The sequence below is a fragment of the Neolamprologus brichardi genome, chromosome 23, assembly GCF_056152115.1.
Source record: "Neolamprologus brichardi isolate AB-2024 chromosome 23, ASM5615211v1, whole genome shotgun sequence".
In the NCBI taxonomy this organism is placed as follows: Eukaryota; Metazoa; Chordata; class Actinopteri; order Cichliformes; family Cichlidae; genus Neolamprologus; species Neolamprologus brichardi.
The window spans coordinates 41,319,634-41,338,987 of record NC_142125.1 but is presented as its reverse complement, the minus strand read 5'-3'; the positions used below and the strand labels follow the sequence as shown (position 1 = coordinate 41,338,987).

The 19,354-nt window shown below is 42.0% G+C and overlaps 2 protein-coding genes and 1 long non-coding RNA gene across 3 annotated transcripts in view; 2 read left to right on the top strand and 1 right to left on the bottom strand.

The window, feature by feature from the left end:
• Positions 1–414: 414 nt before the first annotated feature.
• On the bottom strand, positions 415–8,856 carry aamp (angio associated migratory cell protein). The gene is made up of 11 exons (XM_087835947.1): positions 8,531–8,856; positions 8,284–8,427; positions 8,073–8,192; positions 7,226–7,365; positions 6,987–7,131; positions 6,680–6,763; positions 4,155–4,270; positions 3,972–4,066; positions 3,793–3,883; positions 3,322–3,476; positions 415–993 (listed from the first exon to the last, which is right to left on the bottom strand). The coding sequence occupies exons 1-11, from the start codon at positions 8,619–8,621 to the stop codon at positions 918–920; spliced, it is 1,257 nt and encodes a 418-aa protein (XP_087692073.1). The 5' UTR covers positions 8,622–8,856; the 3' UTR covers positions 415–917.
• Positions 3,017–5,481, top strand: LOC148096475 (uncharacterized). Its single transcript, XR_015717179.1, has 2 exons — positions 3,017–4,365; positions 4,457–5,481. It is a non-coding gene; the product is annotated as an uncharacterized LOC148096475 (long non-coding RNA).
• A 9,565-nt stretch (positions 8,857–18,421) lies between the features above and the next one.
• Positions 18,422–19,354, top strand: part of LOC102784618 (histone deacetylase 4-like) — a 91,917-nt gene continuing 90,984 nt past the window's right edge. Inside the window, exon 1 of the mRNA XM_087835627.1 lies at positions 18,422–18,815. The gene's annotated coding sequence lies outside the window, so the exon portion shown is untranslated. The remainder of the gene's footprint in view (positions 18,816–19,354) is intronic.

The window sequence follows — 19,354 nt, the reverse complement described above, 5'->3', positions numbered from 1 at the left end:
ATGTTAAAGTGAAGTTTATTTACAAAATGAATTGCAGACAGAAGGATTTAAGGCTCCTAGGTGATATTAAACTTCTTTATCCAATCTGTTTTTAAACTTCAAACAACTAAATTAATTATTTTCAAAGTCAAGTTTTCTGCTTTTATTTTAAATCTAAGCTGCAGTTTGGGGAAAATCTGCTTTCACTGGGCGCTGTGACCTGTTCAGACTGACTCACATCCTCTTTTTTTAAATCTGATTTCGAGATAAAACAGATGTAAGATGAAACTGAACCAACTAGAGACCAAAGAGACCACTTGAACTAAAAGAAGTTCCAGTAAGTTGCAGGCTTTCCCATCAAAATGACCTCATGCTTCATCATGCAGCTCGTCATCACTGATAAATGTAAGAAACTTGAAGTTTGGAGCAAACACAAGAAACAAGTTCTAAGTGTTACCAAGAAGAAAGTATATTATTTATTTTTTGTATTTACAGTTCAGTTTACATTAAAAAAAATCTGTTTGAGAGCTGAGACGACACATCATCCTCTTTTCTGTATCGTTTGATCTCTAAACTCATTTGGAGGACAGAACATAACAGCGGATGTCAGAGGCAGGACACTATGATGCATCAACGCTTCGACTTTATCACTGACAAGTGTTCTGGGACAAAAATAGTGACAAACATTTTGTTTTAAAGAATCTCAGAGTTACTTGAAGAGGCTTAAACATCTGCGCATGAAGCAAACATCAAGTATGAGGACAAAAGAACAAAAAAAGTAACAATAATCTTTTGGTTGCTACAGTCCTACAACAAAAACCAGATTAGAATCATTCAAGAGCACGAGAGCATTTTAACATCCTGAGGAGAAAAGTGAACGGGAACAAAGTCTCCTAAAATATTCTCTCTTCTCTTTGATTTGTCTTTTGTCTCGACGTTTACCGATCGGGTCTTTGGAGGCAGAAGACTTTCACCTCGTTGTCTCCTGAAGCGGTTACAGCAAGAGTGGCTTCCCTGCGGAGACACGAGGACGGCCAGGATGTGATTAAGAGACAGTGGAAACAAAGAGTAAATATTTACTTGAACCCTGCTCACAGTTGGCTGAGTTCACATGGATTTTTATTATAAATAGTGCAGAAAAAGAAAAAAGCATACGGAGACTCGGGCCGATTATCCTCATAACCAGGCTGTATGCAGGAGACTGGTGTGTTGTTGTTGTTGTTGTTGTTTTAATGCCAGGGACAGCAGTCGTTCAAGCAGCTCAAACTCACACTCGTGTGTAATCCTGGAGCTGAAGCTGATCTCAGTGCTTTTAACTGGAGAACCTCATACTGGGGGGGCTCGTGATGTAATTTGATATGCATCTTCAAGTAGCTTTACAAACCACCTCATCTGCTCCTCCTGCTGAGTACGATCGGTCATCAACGACGTCAGCTGTGCGCTGTGGGGTCTTTCTGCTGCTCTTTTCACCTCTGGATTTCCACAGGGAGAACCAGAGTGGAGAAGAGCAGCATCAAAAACATCAACATGCAGTGGGAGGGTGGGAAATTCCCAGAGCCGTGTTTTACAGATGATGTGGTGTGCTTTGGATCATGAGCTGTTCCACACCTTCTCCATCATTCTGGTAGAGCTTTTCTTGGTTTTCCCAAACTGTGCTGGCCTTAGATGGTTTTTTAGGAGAGTCAAATCTAGGCCTTGTATTCTTGCATCATGAGCTGTTGCACCTTGCAGTGAATCCTCTGTATTTACTGTCATGCTGTCTTCTCTCTTTACAGTAGACTTGGATGTGCCTGCCTCCTGGAGAGTGTTGTTCACTTGGTGGGCTGTTGTGAAGAGGTTTCTTTCCACCATGGAAAAGATTCTGTGATCACCCACTACTGTTGGACATCCAGGTCTTTGCTGAGTTCACCGGTGCTTTCTTGCTATCTCAGGATGTAACAAACTGATTTCGGCACTGCTAATATTGCAGCAATTTCTCAGATGTTTTTGTTTTGTTTTTGCAGGGTGGCTTGTTTTACCTGCATGCACAGCTCATTTGATCTCATGTTGTCTGTTTGCAGCAACATCTTTCAAATGCAAGAATCACTGCCCATGAAATAGCATTCGAGTCAATTTTCCAGTTACTTTGGTTCGTTTAAAAAGAGGGTGGCGCACGTTAGGGAGCTGAAACTTTTCATCTAATTTGAATGTGTATACCCTTAAATGAAAGCTGTCAATTTAATATTACACAAAGACAGCATGAGTAAATACAAAATGCAGTTTTGAAATTATATCATTTATTAAAGGGGAAAAAATACCCATACCTACCTGGTCCTGTGGGAATAAGTACGTGCCCTTTAAACCTAATAACTGTGCTTGGCAGCAAGCATTTGCAATAACCTGCAAGTCTTTCAGATCAGTGAGGAAGAACTTTGGCCCACTCATCTGTGAACTTGTTTAAATTCAGCCAGACTGCAGGGTTTACGAGCATGAACGGTTAAGGTCATGCCAAAGCACCTCAGTGTGATTTAAGCCCAGACTTCGATTCCACTCCAAAACCTTCATTCTGGCTTTTTCGTTGAGCGATTCAGATGCAGGCGAGCTGCTGTGCTTCACATCATTGTTCTGCTGCGTAACAACGATCCTTCAGTAAACTTGAGCTTCAGACCTACTGGCCGTTCAGTTCATCCTTCAGGAGTTTCTGGTAGAGAGCAGAATTCATGGTTGCATCAATCACGGCAAGTCGTCCTGAACCAGTGAAGCAGCCATTTTTATCCAGTCTTCTTCTGATTGTTTAATCATGAACTGACCTCAATCGTGACAAGTGAGGCCTGCAGTTCTTTAGATGTTGTTCTGGGCTCTTCTGTGACCTCGTGGATGAGTCGTTGATAAAGTAGCTTTGGTAGGTCGGCCTTTCCTGGGAAGGTTCACTGCTGTTCCAGGCTTTCTCCATTTGTTTTGTGTTTCAATGGAGCCTCAAAGCCTTAGAAATGTAAGACCCTTTCCAGACTGAGAGGTAAATTACTTTGTTTCTCTGGATTGTAGCTTGATGTGTTGTTCTTTGAGATATTTTAGCCTACTGCACTTTGTCAGAGTTATTTTTGACTCATAAACAACATTTTTAATGATCTGAAACATGTAAGTGTGACAAATGTGCAAAAAAGAGAAAAGAATCAAACTAAATCAGGAAGGGGAAATACTTTCTCACAGCCAGAAATTGTGTTCTGCATTCACAAAATAAGAATAACTAGCTTTCCTGGTGCCTCCCAGTGAAAAACTACTTCTGCACATCCCTCATTTCTAATGCACTTAAGTGCCCTTGAGCAGGGCGCACAGTCCTGGCAGCGTGCTGTGGAATCATACCTGTTCATGGTGAAGTCCAGGATCTCTGCGGTGTGGCCCTTGTACTCAGCCACCATGTTGCCTGAACGAGTGTCCCATAAACGCAGCGCGCCGTCTAAACTGCAGGTGGACACCACAGAAGAAGACTGTTCCCACTGCAGGTGAACGATGCCAGCCTGGAGGAACAGAGCGATGAAAAACAGGCGACACCGACGTCAGTCTTAAAGTAACATAATGAGTAAAGCTTATTACAGGCTGGAGGGAAGAGTTGATGTTTTTAGCTCCTTTTTCGGTAAACTGTCAAAGAATGACTTCCTGACTGAATGTTCTGTGTCACATTATCTGCACACGAGCAACATCCCTTCAAACAATCCTCCCTAACCCTGATATGACTGCAAAGCCTCCCCACAGGCACAGAGCACAAACCAGTATGAACACAGGCGGGACCAGACGAAACGTGCACGAACTGTCCCGCTGTCGGCCGCTTCTCACCTCGTGGCGGCATCTGTGCCTCAGGGCTTGCGTGGAGAGATCGTATATGGCCAGAGTCCCATCCAAGTACGCGACAGCGATGAGCGGCAGGCTGGAAAGGGCGACAACAGTGAAACGGTTGAGGAGGAGCTGAGGCTCTGATATGTTTCTGTATCACTGGGAGTGTGCAGCCCACTCACACGTTGCAGAATCCCACAGATTCCACAGAGTTCGATTCCTCTTCATCTTTTGAGCCTTTTCCTTTGCCTCCTTCCACAGAGAACGCGCCGACCACCTTCACACAGACACGCAGGTCAGACACAGGAAGCATCTGCTTCACTACACTTCCTGCCTGCTCGGTATTGGTTGGCTGTGGCACCCACCTTTCCCGTGGTGATGTTGATGAGCTTTGCACAGCCGTCCACTGAACCTGTCAGCATCAGAGAGCCGTCCTTATTGCAAGCCAGGCAGGTTAGCGCCCCCTGGTGTCCATCCTGACCTGTTAGGAGACAAACAGACATGCATCTCAGTAAAAGTCTTGAAGCACCGCTCACTTCTGTTTATTCTGCTAGAAGAAAAAGAAAAAAGAAACAGGTAAAAACAATCTGCTGCAATAATGTTGATGTCCAGGCTCTGGGGAGGCCAATCCATGACTGATAGTTTTCCACTTTGTTTTTCTACACAGGTATGTTTGGATCACAGCCATGCTGAAAAATGAAGTTCTTGGCAAAAAGAGGCTTTCAAGATAGAAATGCAAATGCAGCCCAAACCATGAGACGGCCTCTACCGTGTTTTACAGACGGCTGCAGACACTCACTGCTGTATCTTTGGCCTGATGTCCTTTTGGATGCCTCACTCTATAAGACCTGCCACTTCTCTCACGTTCAGTTTCTGGACTTCCACATGCTGCTCATCTGCTGTAGATGATTTTTTTGGCCTGCCACTTCTATCCTCCACTTGGCAAGTCTTCTTAAATTTATAGGACACACTGCACACCGTGCTGAGAAGTACCAAACAGTCGCCTAATAGCTCTTTGGGAATCGCCTTGTTGGCACAAAAACTACTATTTTATGTTTGTCTCCAGCTTTATCATCTTTGGCACCAATATAAAACAACTGATGCCTTTCTGTGAGACACTGCTGATAACAAAGTGACTAAAGATAAAGGACGTGTAGACACATTGCTGGTTCATCCCTTGCGTGAGCTGTGATTTTTTTATGTTTGAATCATTCAGTGATGAGCGGCTTGGAAAAAATCTTCTTGACAGGGACAAAGACTGGACTGAAAATGAGTGAGGAAAAAAAGGCCCAAGAAAAACTTTGAAAGAGGAAAACGATTGCTCAATGCAAATGACAAAAAGTCTGGCTGCTTGAAAGAAGATATAAAGAAGTGCGGGATGGCTCGAGACTTTCACACAGTCCTGGTGTTTTAAACCAAGAATTATGATCAACATTTACTGCTGCTGCTCATCCTCGTTCTTTACAACTGTTTACACATGTTAAACACCTTTCTCCAAATACGAGCTACAACTTTATTTACAGAAGACCTTCGTTTTGCTGTTTCTTTTTATTGAGCCATAACTCAACAAATCTGTATTATGCTCTGCTACTTTTATTGCTTTTCATCTGTTTATATGTAACTTTAATGTGGGAAAGAGCACTGAGACTCCTTTCATCCAGAATCTACACGATTAAACTAAAGCCAGCTGCATCGCCCCCTGGAGTCATAACAGCACCATGACATGCACAATAACTAGGGATGGGCACCGGTGTCCGGTGCCATGATGGCACCGGTTCTGACATAAACAGTAGTAACCAGACCGAAAGGAAGCAGCGCACATTTCGGTGCTTTTTTTTTTTCCTGAGATGTCATACACTTTAGATTCTAGCCAATTATTTTACCTTTGCGAGCGTAGTAGGCGGGCCCAGGTGCGTACGTTCTTTTAGAGCAGAGCTACAGATTAAAAATGCCCAAAGCGAAGCGGTCAAAAGTCTGGCTGTACTTAACAGCAAAAGATGCAAACTCAGCAGCTGCAACAAGTGCTTTAAGCTGATACTGTGATACTGTCAAAGGAGGTAACACCTCAAATCTGATGAAACACCTGGCGACGCATAGCGTTTTTTTTAAAAGCCGAGAAATGCGCCGTATTTGATAGCTTGCTGCGAGACCTCACACCGAGCACATCTACTGCGGGTGTGGTGCCTGTTATCGGACCCGGAGTTAGCAACATCCCCCAAAAACCCGAAGAGGAGAGTCCTGGCCTCTAGCCCTGCCAGTGTAGCAGAAATGATGATGATGATGATGCAGCAGCAGTTCTTCTCTGCGTGAGTAGCTTAATGTTGTTCGTGTGTAATTTACGTTGAGTAGGCTAACCACGTTATTACATTGATGCATGTAAGGTGAACTAGCAAACATCATCATAGCTACATGCAGCTGTCTTCTTGTTTGATGGCAGATACTCCCTTCACCCTGGACAAAAAGGCTAAAATGACCAAAGAAAAAGTGGAAAACACTTAAACATGAGAGGTTTTTGGACAAAGTTTGTGTTTTTTCCATTGATTAAGCTGCTTCCAGCCAAGAGTGATACCATATATGCCCCATAGCTGCAGAAAAGGCTAACATTGTTATCTTTTTACAAAAAAACAGCTGAACATGAGAGGTTTTTGGACAAAGTTTGTGTTCTCCATTCTTTAAGCACCGGCACCGTTTCAAAAGTACCGGTTTGGTAGTGGTATCGGATAAAACCTAAACGATACCATCCCTAACAATAACACACCTTCTTTCATAAACACACCTCCGTCATCTGGCCATCAATTTCCTTTAATCAAGATATAACTTAATATGTTTTCGTATTTATTAAACTCACAAATCACCTTAATAATAAAAAGAAACCATGTGTGAGACCCACCTTTAATGACGTGGATAGCATTTCCCTGCTTCAAGTCCCACACGCGTACTGTTCCATCCTCATAACCCACCACAGCCCGTTTACCTGGAGGAGAAAATATATATATTACAAGACTTTAGAGGACTGAGGGGCATTAAAGTTAAAACAGTGCACAAAATGACAGTTTCATCCATTTAAAACCACATTCATCAAATTATAGCATATAAAATAACGGCAAGAGCTGCTTTCACACAGAATTTTCTAACTGTGGTTAAAAGTGGGAAGGCTTTTGGGGGTACTGTCTGACTTTTTGTATCCCATCTCTCACCATCGGGGAGGACTTTGCCGCTTGTGGCCTGACAGGCTGAACTCTGGAAGGTTTTACAGTCTCCTGCGGGGATCTTCCACATCCACACGTTGCCATCATTCGTTCCCGCCAGCAGCACTGGAGCACAGGGATGCCACTCCAACCACTGAGATAGAAAGAAACAGCTATTATACACACACACACACACACACACACACACACGCACACACACACACACACACGCACACACACACTCTTACCTCCAGATCTCCCACTTCAAAGGACCAGATCTCCTCTTTAGTTTCTACTTTCCAGACTTTAATCAAGCCGCTCATGTCTCCGGATGCCACCAGGGAGGAGTCATGGCTGAACATGGCACACGTCACTGAGTCCTTGTGACCTGTGTAGGCACAGAGGGCAAAGAGCAGGATGATTTTTTTCCTGTTTTGCTTGAGGTCGACAGAAAAGATACTTGGCATCACAGTGTGTCCACATCTTTATGTAAACAATCTGAAAATGCTTGCGTGGACACATTTCACACATTTGTGAAATGTGTGAAACACACACGCTTTTCTACTTTAGAAGAGCACACAAAGCCACACTGAGCCATTCACACACACACACAGAGCTTCAGTCTGTGCCTTTGAGGATTCTCTTTCACTCACACTCTGATGGATGCACCAGCAGCAGCTTTGGGTTCAGTATCTTGACCAAGGAAGCTTGGACCAGAACCTGTTCACCCTGTTCATGCCTATTTCCCAGAGTAAATGGAAATGCTAATTACCCTGTTTTTTGTCATTTTCTTTTGTTTTTGCTTTATTTGCGAATACCAGGATTGTGTTTAAGTCTGGAAAAGCAGGAAGAGTTTTTGTAAAGACATCCATGTTTGCTCCTCACCTGCGTCCACAAATGAAGCCCAATCACACTGTAACTAAACATTGTGATTTTAACCATGCTGTGCTGGTGCTTATGTTTAAATTGCCATGGTAAAAACTTTATGTGATCACCCCCAATCCACCCCCTGCCTAAACAACCGCCTTTGTCTTTAGTTCCAGCTCACTACAGTGATTTCCCTAAATCATCCAACCCTCTGAGCTCTACACTCACCTGTGCACTCCAGCAGAACTTCCCCATCGTTCACCCTCCAAACATAGGCCTTATCATCCTCCCCTCCGCTCACAGCCAAGTTGTTGGTCGCTGGGTCCAAACTCACACAGAACACCGAGCCTGGGTAGAAAAAAAGGGTCAGACCTTTTTAAACCGTAAGCAGCCAGGAGCAATCAGAGAGCAACAGCAGAGACACGAGGGAGGATTTCACCGGTGTGTTTGGAGAAGGTGAGATCGCTGTCGTCCTGCTCTGCCTCAGCCTCCATCTCGTCCTCAGTCTCCCAGCCGTCATTGTCATCACCTGCGTTTCCAGCGTCATCGAAGTCGACGTCCTCCAAGTCATCAGCCAAATCATCTACGAGAGAAAAAGCACAGCACACGACGGTCACCTGATCTATCTCTGCTCTTGTCCCGCCTGTCACGGGAGAGGAGACGGGACAGGTGCTGCCGAGACCCACCTGGGCCAGGCTCCGTGTCGTTCAGGTCGATGACTTCAATAATTTCCTCATCTCCGTGGAGCTCAATGGCACTTTCCTCGGAGTTATCCATGCTGCTAGCAAAACACCCGCAAAAAAAGCTCGGTTCACGTGACTTTTGAACGGCCTCGCGCTCTGCAGCTCCCAGTAAGCTTGAAAATGACACTGTGACTCTCAAACGTCGGTTTAAGTGACGCGAGGACCTCAAAAAGAAGAAACTACCTGTCAGAAGGAAAACTGACTCCCACGTTTTCTTCACGTTGTCGAGATTAGAGAGACTGGCGCATACTTATGACGTAGGGGAGTCGCTCGCATAAAGCGTCATTTACTTTGTAATCCGCAAGATGGCGCCATTGGCAAAATTACACAAAGTGGCGGGAAAGTATTGGCTGACCGGCAGGATTAGCAAAATTAAAATTAATAATTTAATACAATTGTGTAGTAAAGTCCCCGTGGGCATCTTGTCTGAGAACACTTATTTGTACAGTTATATTAAGTTAAGTTTAGTTTTTACTTAATTTTCTATGGATAAAATGATAAAATAAAATCATTTTAATGGTCATGGGGACACAACACACTGTATTAATAGAAGTTTTTTTTTTTTAAATAAATGATTAAAACATCTGTAGACCCAAAATTAGGTCAGTTAATTTTGTATCTCTACCTAGTTTACTGTTTTAAAATTCTCAGAAGGATTTTATTTAAAATATCTCTAGTGGTAGTTGCATCAGTGTAAGTAGTAGCTGTAATAAAATGCAATCATTCTTAGGCCTTATAATAATTTGAACCACATTCGAAGGACTACTCATGATTCGTCAGTTTCAAAGAAAAAAATATGACCAATATTTGACTGTAATATTAACTATGTGAGAAATGTTGTTTTACTATCCAAGTATATTCTAGTCATATTAAAATCAAATCTCTATTTAAAAATACATACAAATAGATGGGTAACAAGCACAAGCTAAAGTGCATAAACAAACAGTTAAAATGTGCTAATGAAACACAGCAGTTACCTGTTATATGTTTAACTAACTAACATACACTGCATTCAGAGTATTACGTGGTTTATGTTAAAACTAGATAATCCCAAATTTAAAGTCTCTATACAAACAGACCAAAAACAGATATTTGCGTACATAAAACAAATTAATCAGCCTAAATCCTCAGAAATAACTATTTACTGTTTTCTAGATTACGCTTGTCTGTGAATCTGTTTATTCATTTATTTTATTAGCTGCTCAGTTGTGTCCTTATTACTGTTATGCCAAATATGACCAGTTTGCCTAAACAGAATTAGAACTTCATGACTCCTTTTGGGGAAAGAAAGTAAAGTGAACTGACTTATAGTAGAAAAAAATAAAATAAAATGAAAAGTGATTCAGAGGATTGATTAATTGCACTGACACCATATTAAGTAAAATCGAATATTAAAACTGTTATGATGATAAAATAAGCACACTTTAATATCACAATGCAGCAACTTAATACATTCTTTCTCTTTTTTGCTATTTTACAAAATAACTTTATCATGATAGCCACTAAATATTGTGATCCTGTTGTAGCACAACTAATTCCCATTCTTAATTTTCATCAGCAGCACATTTCATATTTTACACATTTTAGAATTTTTCTGTAAGAAACATCAAAGTCAAACATCCTTGTAAGAACAATCTTTGGTGTCATAAATCATCGCCGTGGCGTATTCCTCATTGTAGCTGTATAATCAGCCTGACCGATTGTCCTTTCACTTACTTCCCTGCATGATTAGACCTCAGTTTGCCTTCCAGTGAAACGCTTAATGCAGGGTCACAAAACTCTAATTTATGCACCTGTTATTACAGGTTCAGGAGGTGAAGCAAGATTTTGATTTGCCGGAAAATTAATTTGTGATGTTATTGTTATTGTTATTGTCATGGTAGCAAGGTTTGCTGTGGTGTTGTTCAGTGAAACTGATGCTGACTGTGAGTTTTAGCCTTCATTTATGTGTTTCTATAAAATTCTGACAGTTTCCATAAAATAATGTCGACCTAATCATAATTAGGTTTATGTTTTATGATGCACAATGTGACTGTATTAGGCTGGATTATGCTGCACAGTAAGCGACACTGCTTAAGGATATTTCAGTGAGCCTGTAACAGCAGGAGTTTTAATGCTGAAGACAACATGTTCCCTCTGATCCTGCAGCAGAAACTATCTTCTTGAGCATAGGTATCAAACATAAGGCCCGGGGGCCAGAATCAGTCTGGCAGAGACTCCAGGCTGGCCCAATGGATAGCTCTAGAAAAAATGAAGGAGGGTGTAAACTTTGGACTTTTAAATGCATTTTAAGACATTTTACAGGAAATAAAGACCCCCCCACACACACACACACACCTCTTCATTCATGCCGTACCAAAGTAATTAAGTAATAGATTCATCATTTAATTACAGTTAACGGGAATGAAAAAGCTGACTTTTCTATCTGTGATTAAAACAGAAGGCATATGTCAGAATGCAATAACACCACAGGAAAAGCGTTCGAAGCAGGTCTGCTCATTTTAAAAGGAGCTCCTTAATCCCTCCATCAAACATTCCCTGGCTGGAGATATTTTATGAACACTTAGCACAGTTTGTCTACATCAGGCTTTCGGTTGGAGTTTTATGTCTTTTGCTATATGCTGCTGGCAGGACTCGGCGACTGCATGCCCAAATAAGTTTTACTGGCTGCCCGGGCCCTCCGTGTTCAAGCTTTCTCCTGGAAAAATACAGCCATCTCACGATGTGGTGGCGAGATGTGGAAATATCAGGGTGTACGTTATTTAGACGTTTTAAATCTGCAGCAGGCGAGAGATTTATAAACTCTCTGTTGGGTTACGAGTAACGCTGGAAGAGGCTTTCTCTCCCTGGAAAGTTCGATGACATTATTTACAACGCCGGTCGCAGCCGCTTTATTTCTCGAATCCATTTTTGCTGTTTTCTCTTTTCTTTTTTCGGTCTGTCAGGCCAATAAAAAGAACTTCCATCGACTCCAATGTGCATAATCTTTGGTTCTGTGCGGCTTCTAACGCTGTCAGATTAAATTGGCAATATGAATCCTGTTGTTGGACGTTTTTAGTGCAGCTGCTTGACATCTGTTTTTGGAAGGATGATGCAGACGCTCTTCCAAGAGGTGATATTTTCCAGTGTAATCAAATTAACACATTCTCATACCAAAATATGGCAACTACTGATGTTTTCCCCTTTTAAAAGAGCAGGTAGACATTCTTTGAGGCTTAGCAGTTTCTCAATCCCATGTGGTCTTTAAATGAAAATACTGACAATACAACTGAATAAAGTCTGGGATGGTGGATACACAGGCTTACTGCTAGACTGTTTATACAGTCTTTGGTCAGGAGCAACAGGAAATAGCACATGACCTCAAAAAAACATGCAATGCAGTCTCAGGATGTTCACTGAAACATCAATCATAAGCTGCAAAGAAACTTTCTGCAGCCTCGCCCGTGTTCTCGCCGCTACTAGGACATGTTTCGAGGTTACAGGCAGATTTTCCACAAGCTCCTGTTCGCCGGGGGGCAGGATATTTGGTTGTGGTTTCAAGGTGAAACGTCACCAGCGGTGGAAAGCAACCGGCTACGTGAATTGCTGGACACACAGTTTGCTTCATGCTCCCACTTCACTACAGTTCAGATGGAAATGTAGTGTTTAGACATCATTTGCTTTTCAAAAAGGCAAACGTAAGAGCCCACGGAGGCGCCGCGGCAGGAAGGTTGTGGCTTTTAATCTCTCTCTTCGTGGGCTGGGACCTTTTGCCGTGGAGTTTGCATGTTCTTGCTATGCCCGAGTCAGTTTCCTTTGGGCTCTTTGGTTTCCTCCTCCTGTCCAAAAACCTGCACATTGAGATAATTGTGACTGTAAACTGGGAATGGATGTTCATAAAAACAAAGCCATGTATAAAATATCACATTAAAAGTAATGTAAAAATCACTTTTGTTCCCCACTCTATATGCCCACATGCATGGAGCTGCTGGCATGCGATTGGCTGATTCGACACCGCTGCTAATAAACAGTGGAGCGAGTGTAGCTAAATAAGTGGTCAGTGAGCGTATATAGCAGCGCATTTCCACTCGCCATGATGAGTTTGCCTGTTAAACATGCCAGCATGAAACAAAACGATACAAGTGGGGATTTCTGCAGGTTTTCAGTTAAACAGACCTGGACACATTTAAAGCTGCAGTGTGTGTGTGTGTGTGTGTGTGTGTGTGTGTGTGTGTGTGTGTGTGTGTGTGTGTGTGTGAAGGCCAGTGGTTCTATCATGTTCAAGAGAAGGCAGCATTTCTACTAGGGGTAGGGAGAAAAATCGATACTGTGTAGTATGGTGATATTTTGTTTGCTAATAATGTATGGATACAGGGACAGCAGAAATCGATATTTTGTTACAAAAAGGTTTTTGTGCTCTGACTTCAGAGCATGTTGATCCTTTTTCTGAGCAAGAATCCTGACATTCCTTCACTGTCCAAATGTGTTTAACTTGTTTTTGGCAGCAATAAACATGACAGTTTACTTATTTTAATTTAAGACATGTTTTATTTTAATTACGTTTTACACTTTTTTATTTAATGTAAAATTATATTTTGTTTTAATTTACTTTCAAATTCTTCAGTTGCTGAAGGGGCTGCATAGTTTTCATAAACTGCATAGTTCAGAATAGCTATAATTGTACCAGATGGTTGATTCAGTTAAGTTGGACTAGACTGTAATACAAACCGTTCAGTTTGTCAACAATCAAACTGAAATGAGAGAAAGACTGAGTGTGAGACTTTGATATTAGAGAAAATGAATATTGATAAAGTTTACCTTTATGTACAGAATCTGAATATCGCAAAATATTTTTAAAAATTGCAATAATATCGTATCGTGCGTTAAGTATTGTGATAATATCGTATCGTGAGTTGTATGGTGATTCCCACCTCTAATTTCTACAGCTCATATGTCATGGACTGCTTATGAAAATGATGTGATCGCTAATGAGAACTGCTGCTCAGTAGGAAAATAAGTCAATTTGACCTCATGTCAGAAGAATTAGTCAAAGGCTCCAATTTGAAACCACCAAAAAGCCAAAAATGATCAGACCAGTTACTTTATTGACTCTCACAATATCTCAGATTTATCTTGTGAACTGTGCCAATAAATGGCCTGATTTGTTTTTAAGGTTTGGAAATGACGTAGTGGATTTTTTGTCTTGCTAGCAGTGCTCTTCAGAAACGCTTTTAAGTCTGCTTTTTGTTTTTAACACAGATGCTCTGGAACATCCTGCTGGGTGGGCTGCCCTCTGCCGTCATCAGGACAGCTAGACCGAGAGCGACCCGTCAAGCGAGCTGGTTTATGTGTAAAAAGCAGGACAATCTGGGGTGCTATTACACACACATGGAAACGCACACTCTGCCTGAATGGGACGTGGAGGCATATTCGTCTGCCACGAGTGAGCGCGTGCAGTACATGCACCTTTTACACACACGTGCACACGCACATAAAAACAGTATCAGTAATAAGGCCTGGGAGCTGTTGCTGTGTGAGAAGTAATTACTGCATGCAGCTCAGCGTGGCTTTGATGGAAACTTTTAGACTAACTGGCTCGACTGTAAGAAGCCTCGGCTCTGCTTCTTTTTAACAAGAACTCTTTATGGCTTCATTTGCTCTCTTTTCTCTCTTAAACGCTCCTGTTTCAAGGAAACCTGGAAGGGCCCGATGTCTTTTTTTTCTACACGCACGCAACCTAACACGCAGAGAAAAAGTTGCAGACGCCATAATTCCACCGATACGTTAGAAGTTGTGGCTGCGCAGTCCGATCGCGCGCTGCCAAATGCGGTGTGAAGATGTTCAGAAGTGCTTTCTCCACGGCTGCCGAGGTTCTTTATGACACTGAGGTCGGCGAGCTTTGTCTGCACGCTGCGACTGACTCATGTGGGACCGTGCTGGGTGAGACGACGGCTTCCCTTCACAAACCACTAACAGCCAGTTGTGTGTGCACTGCAAGTGGTCTGGTCCACAGCCCGTGTGTGATGTGTCTGCTGTGGTAGCACAGCCGAGGTTTGCGCAGGCCCTGCACGCTCACCAGCCTGTTGACTTTCTAGCCTGATTACTACTCCTCTTCCCAGCCTCTGGCCAAAAAACATGGTGTATTTTTGGAACAACATTACTCAGGATCTGTGTTTTTAGCCAGAACCATGTACGGTTCTTTGGACCGATGCTTTTAAACACATCATGCTCCAAAGAAGCACTCATGACCTAAACTCTAAAGTGGAAGGAGGCGATGGCTGCTCCCCTGGATGCAAAACAGTTAACACAATCAGTGATTTGGCAACTCGAGTGTGTTCGCTGAATTGCAAATGTGCTGCTCTGGGCAATATAAGCCAATCTAATCCCTGCTTTGACATCATTGCCCTGGACGCACTCACACACTTGCTCGTACGCGCACGTTTGACTGTTTTATGCATGTCTGCGTCAGCAAAAGCTTGTACACAAACAATACAGATGCAGATGTCCAAGAGCAATTTGTGCTCCCTGACAACCCGAGTATAAACTCTGTGCTTTTGTGCAGAGTTTGAGACAATGAGGGCATATTACCTTCCAAATATACCGAGAGCCATGATTCTTCTTATTAACACAGCTTTTATAGCTGTTTATTCGTTACATTTGCTCAGCTACCAACAAAACGTCTCATTTTGCTCAAGACAAAAGTAATAAACTACTGGATAGACTGTCATGTGATACAAACGTTTAGTCAGACCAGCCATTAGCATTATTTTTCACTCTTAACTTGACTTTAAAAAAAAAAACTTTTGGTAGTTGCCTTTCTATATATTTTTTATATCGTAGAGAAAGGTATGGTTTTGCAGTTGGCCCTGAAAGATATTAATTAAACTGGAAAGTCATGTCTAAGTTCTGTAATTAGATGGTAAATGTATCTTATGTCTGCATACATAAAGAGAAAGAAGGTCAACAGCTCCAAAGACCTTACACGAGCATATCAGAGATGCCTCCAAGTCCGACTGCCTTACGTAACTGAAACTCCCTAGCTCATCCCTAAATTATCATCTTTTGTTGCTATGGATACAGCTGTCCCTCAGGGGCCTGCTGCAAAGGAGGAGCGACCTTGATTAATAAATGCAAGTCGTAGTGGAGCAGCACAAAGCTGGGCCCGAGTTAAAACTAATAAAGAAGGTCTTCTGACGGCGGTGAAAACCTTGACAGTGAGAAAGAGAAGGTCAGCCGGGGCAATTAAGCATCTGCCCCGGCTGAGGTGCCCTTGAGCAAGGCGAGGACTCGCTGGTGGACCCTGACCTCTGATCTCCCCGTAGACGAGGAGAGCAAATGAAAAATGATAATGAACCAACTCCATGCAACATTAATGATAAAAGAAACTACCAGTATGATGCTGTGTAATTCTAAATTATTATAAATTACTTGGAGATGAAATAGAAAAATACATAATAATTTAAAGCATGTGACAAATTTTGTGTATGTTTGCTAAAATAGTTGCGCTAATATTAGATAAAAATATTGCATGCTAAATAGCAGGCCAGCTAGAAGAACATATCTAAAGTTATGTGTAAATTAAAACCTAAAAGGAGCGAAAGATTGAAATTTGCAACTGTTGATTAATTATGTTTGAAAATGTAACAGGTGAAGAATTCAACAAAAACAAACAAACAAACACATTAAATAGCGGGCTAATGTAAAAGTAGGCTAACTGTTAATGCTAGTCAAATAGCCAATATTAAAAGTACTTTAAATTTATAAATGGTGCAAATAAACTGAAAGAGGAAGAAAGAATGTGTTAAATAAAAGTAGCCTTATCTGAAAAGCCTGTTAGCTGGAACGAAACTATCATTGAGCTTAGGTAAAAGTAATAAAAGGTAGAGTAATTTAACACATTTAACATATATTGTGTAACAATCACAACACTGGGGTTATAAAGGTACGACACGGTAGGAACAATACTCAGGTAGCCTGTGACGTTTAAATTATCCTCAGTTGATAGTAAGAGACCCAAAGTGTGCCAAGGAAATATCCCCACACCATTACTGCAGCATCAGCCTGAACTGTTGATGCAGCATAGATGCTTTCATGTTAGTCTATGCCAAATTGTGACCCTACCACCTGTCACAGCAGAAATAAAGAACTTTTTTCAGTCTTTAATTTGTGCAATTTTGGTGAGCCTGTGTGAAGTGAAGCCTCAGTTTCCAGTTCAGCAGTGCCTAAATGCACTGAGTTGCTGCCCTGTGATTGGCTGATACAACATTTGTGCTGACAAGCAGCTGAACAGGTGTACATGGCAAGAAGTGGCCGATGAGTGTAGTTCTTCAAGGTAAAAAAGTTTAGAACAGGTGCTTTACTGATGAAGCCTGGAGCTATATAAAACCTGGAGGTAGATAAAATATTTGAAGATTTTAACTTGACCCAAATACTGACAGTTCAGTCATGTTGGGAAAATTCAAATCAAAGATGCTAAAACATCTACATACTAGATAAATAATGGCTTGATGTGACGGCTAAAATGATTGCACGTCACATGACAGCCTGGGAGACAACAACAATCAACATTTCTCCTTCAAATATACTGAAAATATTTGTGTTGGAGCAATGTTCATGAAAATAAAAAACGAGCTTCTTTCCTTTCCTGAATAACAACTTCAGAATCAAATCTTTCCAAAACGTCTCCGTAGACTTCAGCGAGCCACCGAAGCCGCCTCAGGGTTATTAGAGCAGCTGAAATCACAGCAGAGCTCTGTAGTCTGCTCACACTGGGTGAATAATAACGCTGTCTCCGCCGTCAGATGTCGCCTATATAGAGACTGGTTAGCATATTACAGTAATTGAGTCAGCTGAGGCAGGCAGCAGTGTTGCAGGTTTGCCTGTGGGTGGCTGCTGAGATGCACAATCAAATACAGAGTAATGGAAATAAAGCATATTGGATTAGAGCAGGCAGCATGGAGGGCGTTTCACGTTGCAATGCACGGGAATTGGATAAAAATGTTTGTTCCATTTTGCTGCCGTTGAGCCACTGAAGTAAGGCTAGAAATATTGCATTACAGGCAGAAAACTGCTGTCACATAGTAACTACAACATAAATAGATTAATAACGCATTATGAAATGTTCGGTTACTGTTGAGGATTTGGTCTCTTTCTGCTTTTGATTTCAGTTAACACTGACTGGAACTCAGTCTACAGATTGACATCAGTGTTGTTCTGTTGCAGCAACAAGTATTGCTTTTACATAAGTGCTCAGATACCAGTTTAAAACTCTATTGGCCAATAGCACTGCAGTACTGCTACTACTAGAACCTTCTTGGAGTGTAGTAATGACACTAAGGCAGATAAAGCTGCTATAAACTAAGATAAGGTTATTAGAAAAAGTCATTTATAGAAGTCAATCAGCAGAACAGGAAAGAGCAGATTAGAGATATAATGATCACAACCCAGAAAAATGAAAGATCCAAGACTCTTTATTGATACTAATAATATAATAATAATACTCTTCATCCACATAAACACATAAACGTTTGGCCTGAAGATGTACAGGCTATATATAGCTGTGATCACGTGGAGCAGACCATCATGATAAATGCCATAAGGTAGCATAGGTGCCTCAGGATAGTAATAATAAAATAAAGGATAATAAATCCAATATTTTTAGGGGGGGATGCAACAAACTGCAATAGTGTCTAATTATAGTGCACTACAGGAAGGGGATAATGATCCCGTGATTCCATAAAAACGCAGTAAAAGTGTAAAGTGTGTGCACGCACATCTATAGCTGGCTCAAAGCTGCACAAAGTTATAAAAACAAGGTAATGCGCGTATATGACGCTCGGGGAACCGCATGCACGGATATTACAATACAGGACACGCCCCAGAAAAAGTTCTTTTCCTCGGCCAGAATCACACGCATTTATCCAACCTGCCACACACACAGACACACACACACACACACACATACCACGCTGTCTGCTCGTAGATGATCACATTTTCATCAGCCTGACCCCGCCTCTGGTGAATGCAGGGGCGCTCCATGTGACGCTGGGGCTGTAACAAAAATCCAGTATGGCGGAATCTGTCAGGAGATGATTTTTTTCTTCCCGTCCTCCTGCGTTGAGGAAAAGAGGAGAAAAACCCCTCGGAGTGCTAACATGGGAGAGATTTGTTTTTATTTTCTTTTTTAAAAAAGGGCAGCCGCTTTGGGACACATGCTGGGACGACTGGCCTCCTCCCGGCCCGTGTATAGGTGAGCTGTTTTGGTGTGCCTGTGGCCGCTGTGGCTGAATGTGTAGCCTCGCTTTGATGTTGATATCCAAGGCAGGGATGCGATGCACGGGCAGGCTTCATGAAAAACCACGTCCGGCTGAAGTTTTCACTCCGCTCATCTTCGCTTTCGCCCTCTCGCTCGCGATTGAACGTTTTAAACGACTCCCCTCGGAGTCTGAGTCACATCTGAATCCTGGGAGGAATTATTTTTTTTGTCTTTTCCGTTTCTTTTTGCGACTTGTAACGATTTAGCTACAAAATATCCTTCACGGGTTTATTGCACTATTTGCGGGCGGGAAGTGTGTTGGCAACAAGGAGAGAAGGGGGGAGAGGCAGGAGGAGTGTGTGTGTGTGTGTGTGTGTGTGTGTGGGGGGGGGGGGCGGTGTTTATTATGCCGATTGTTGCTGAGCTATTTATAGAGCCAAAGGCTTTAACGCGATAAAACACTGAGCTCGTGCGCATTTTGTCGCTTTTTCCCGGTGCTAATGGCGAGGAAGGGAAAAATTGCTTGAAATGAA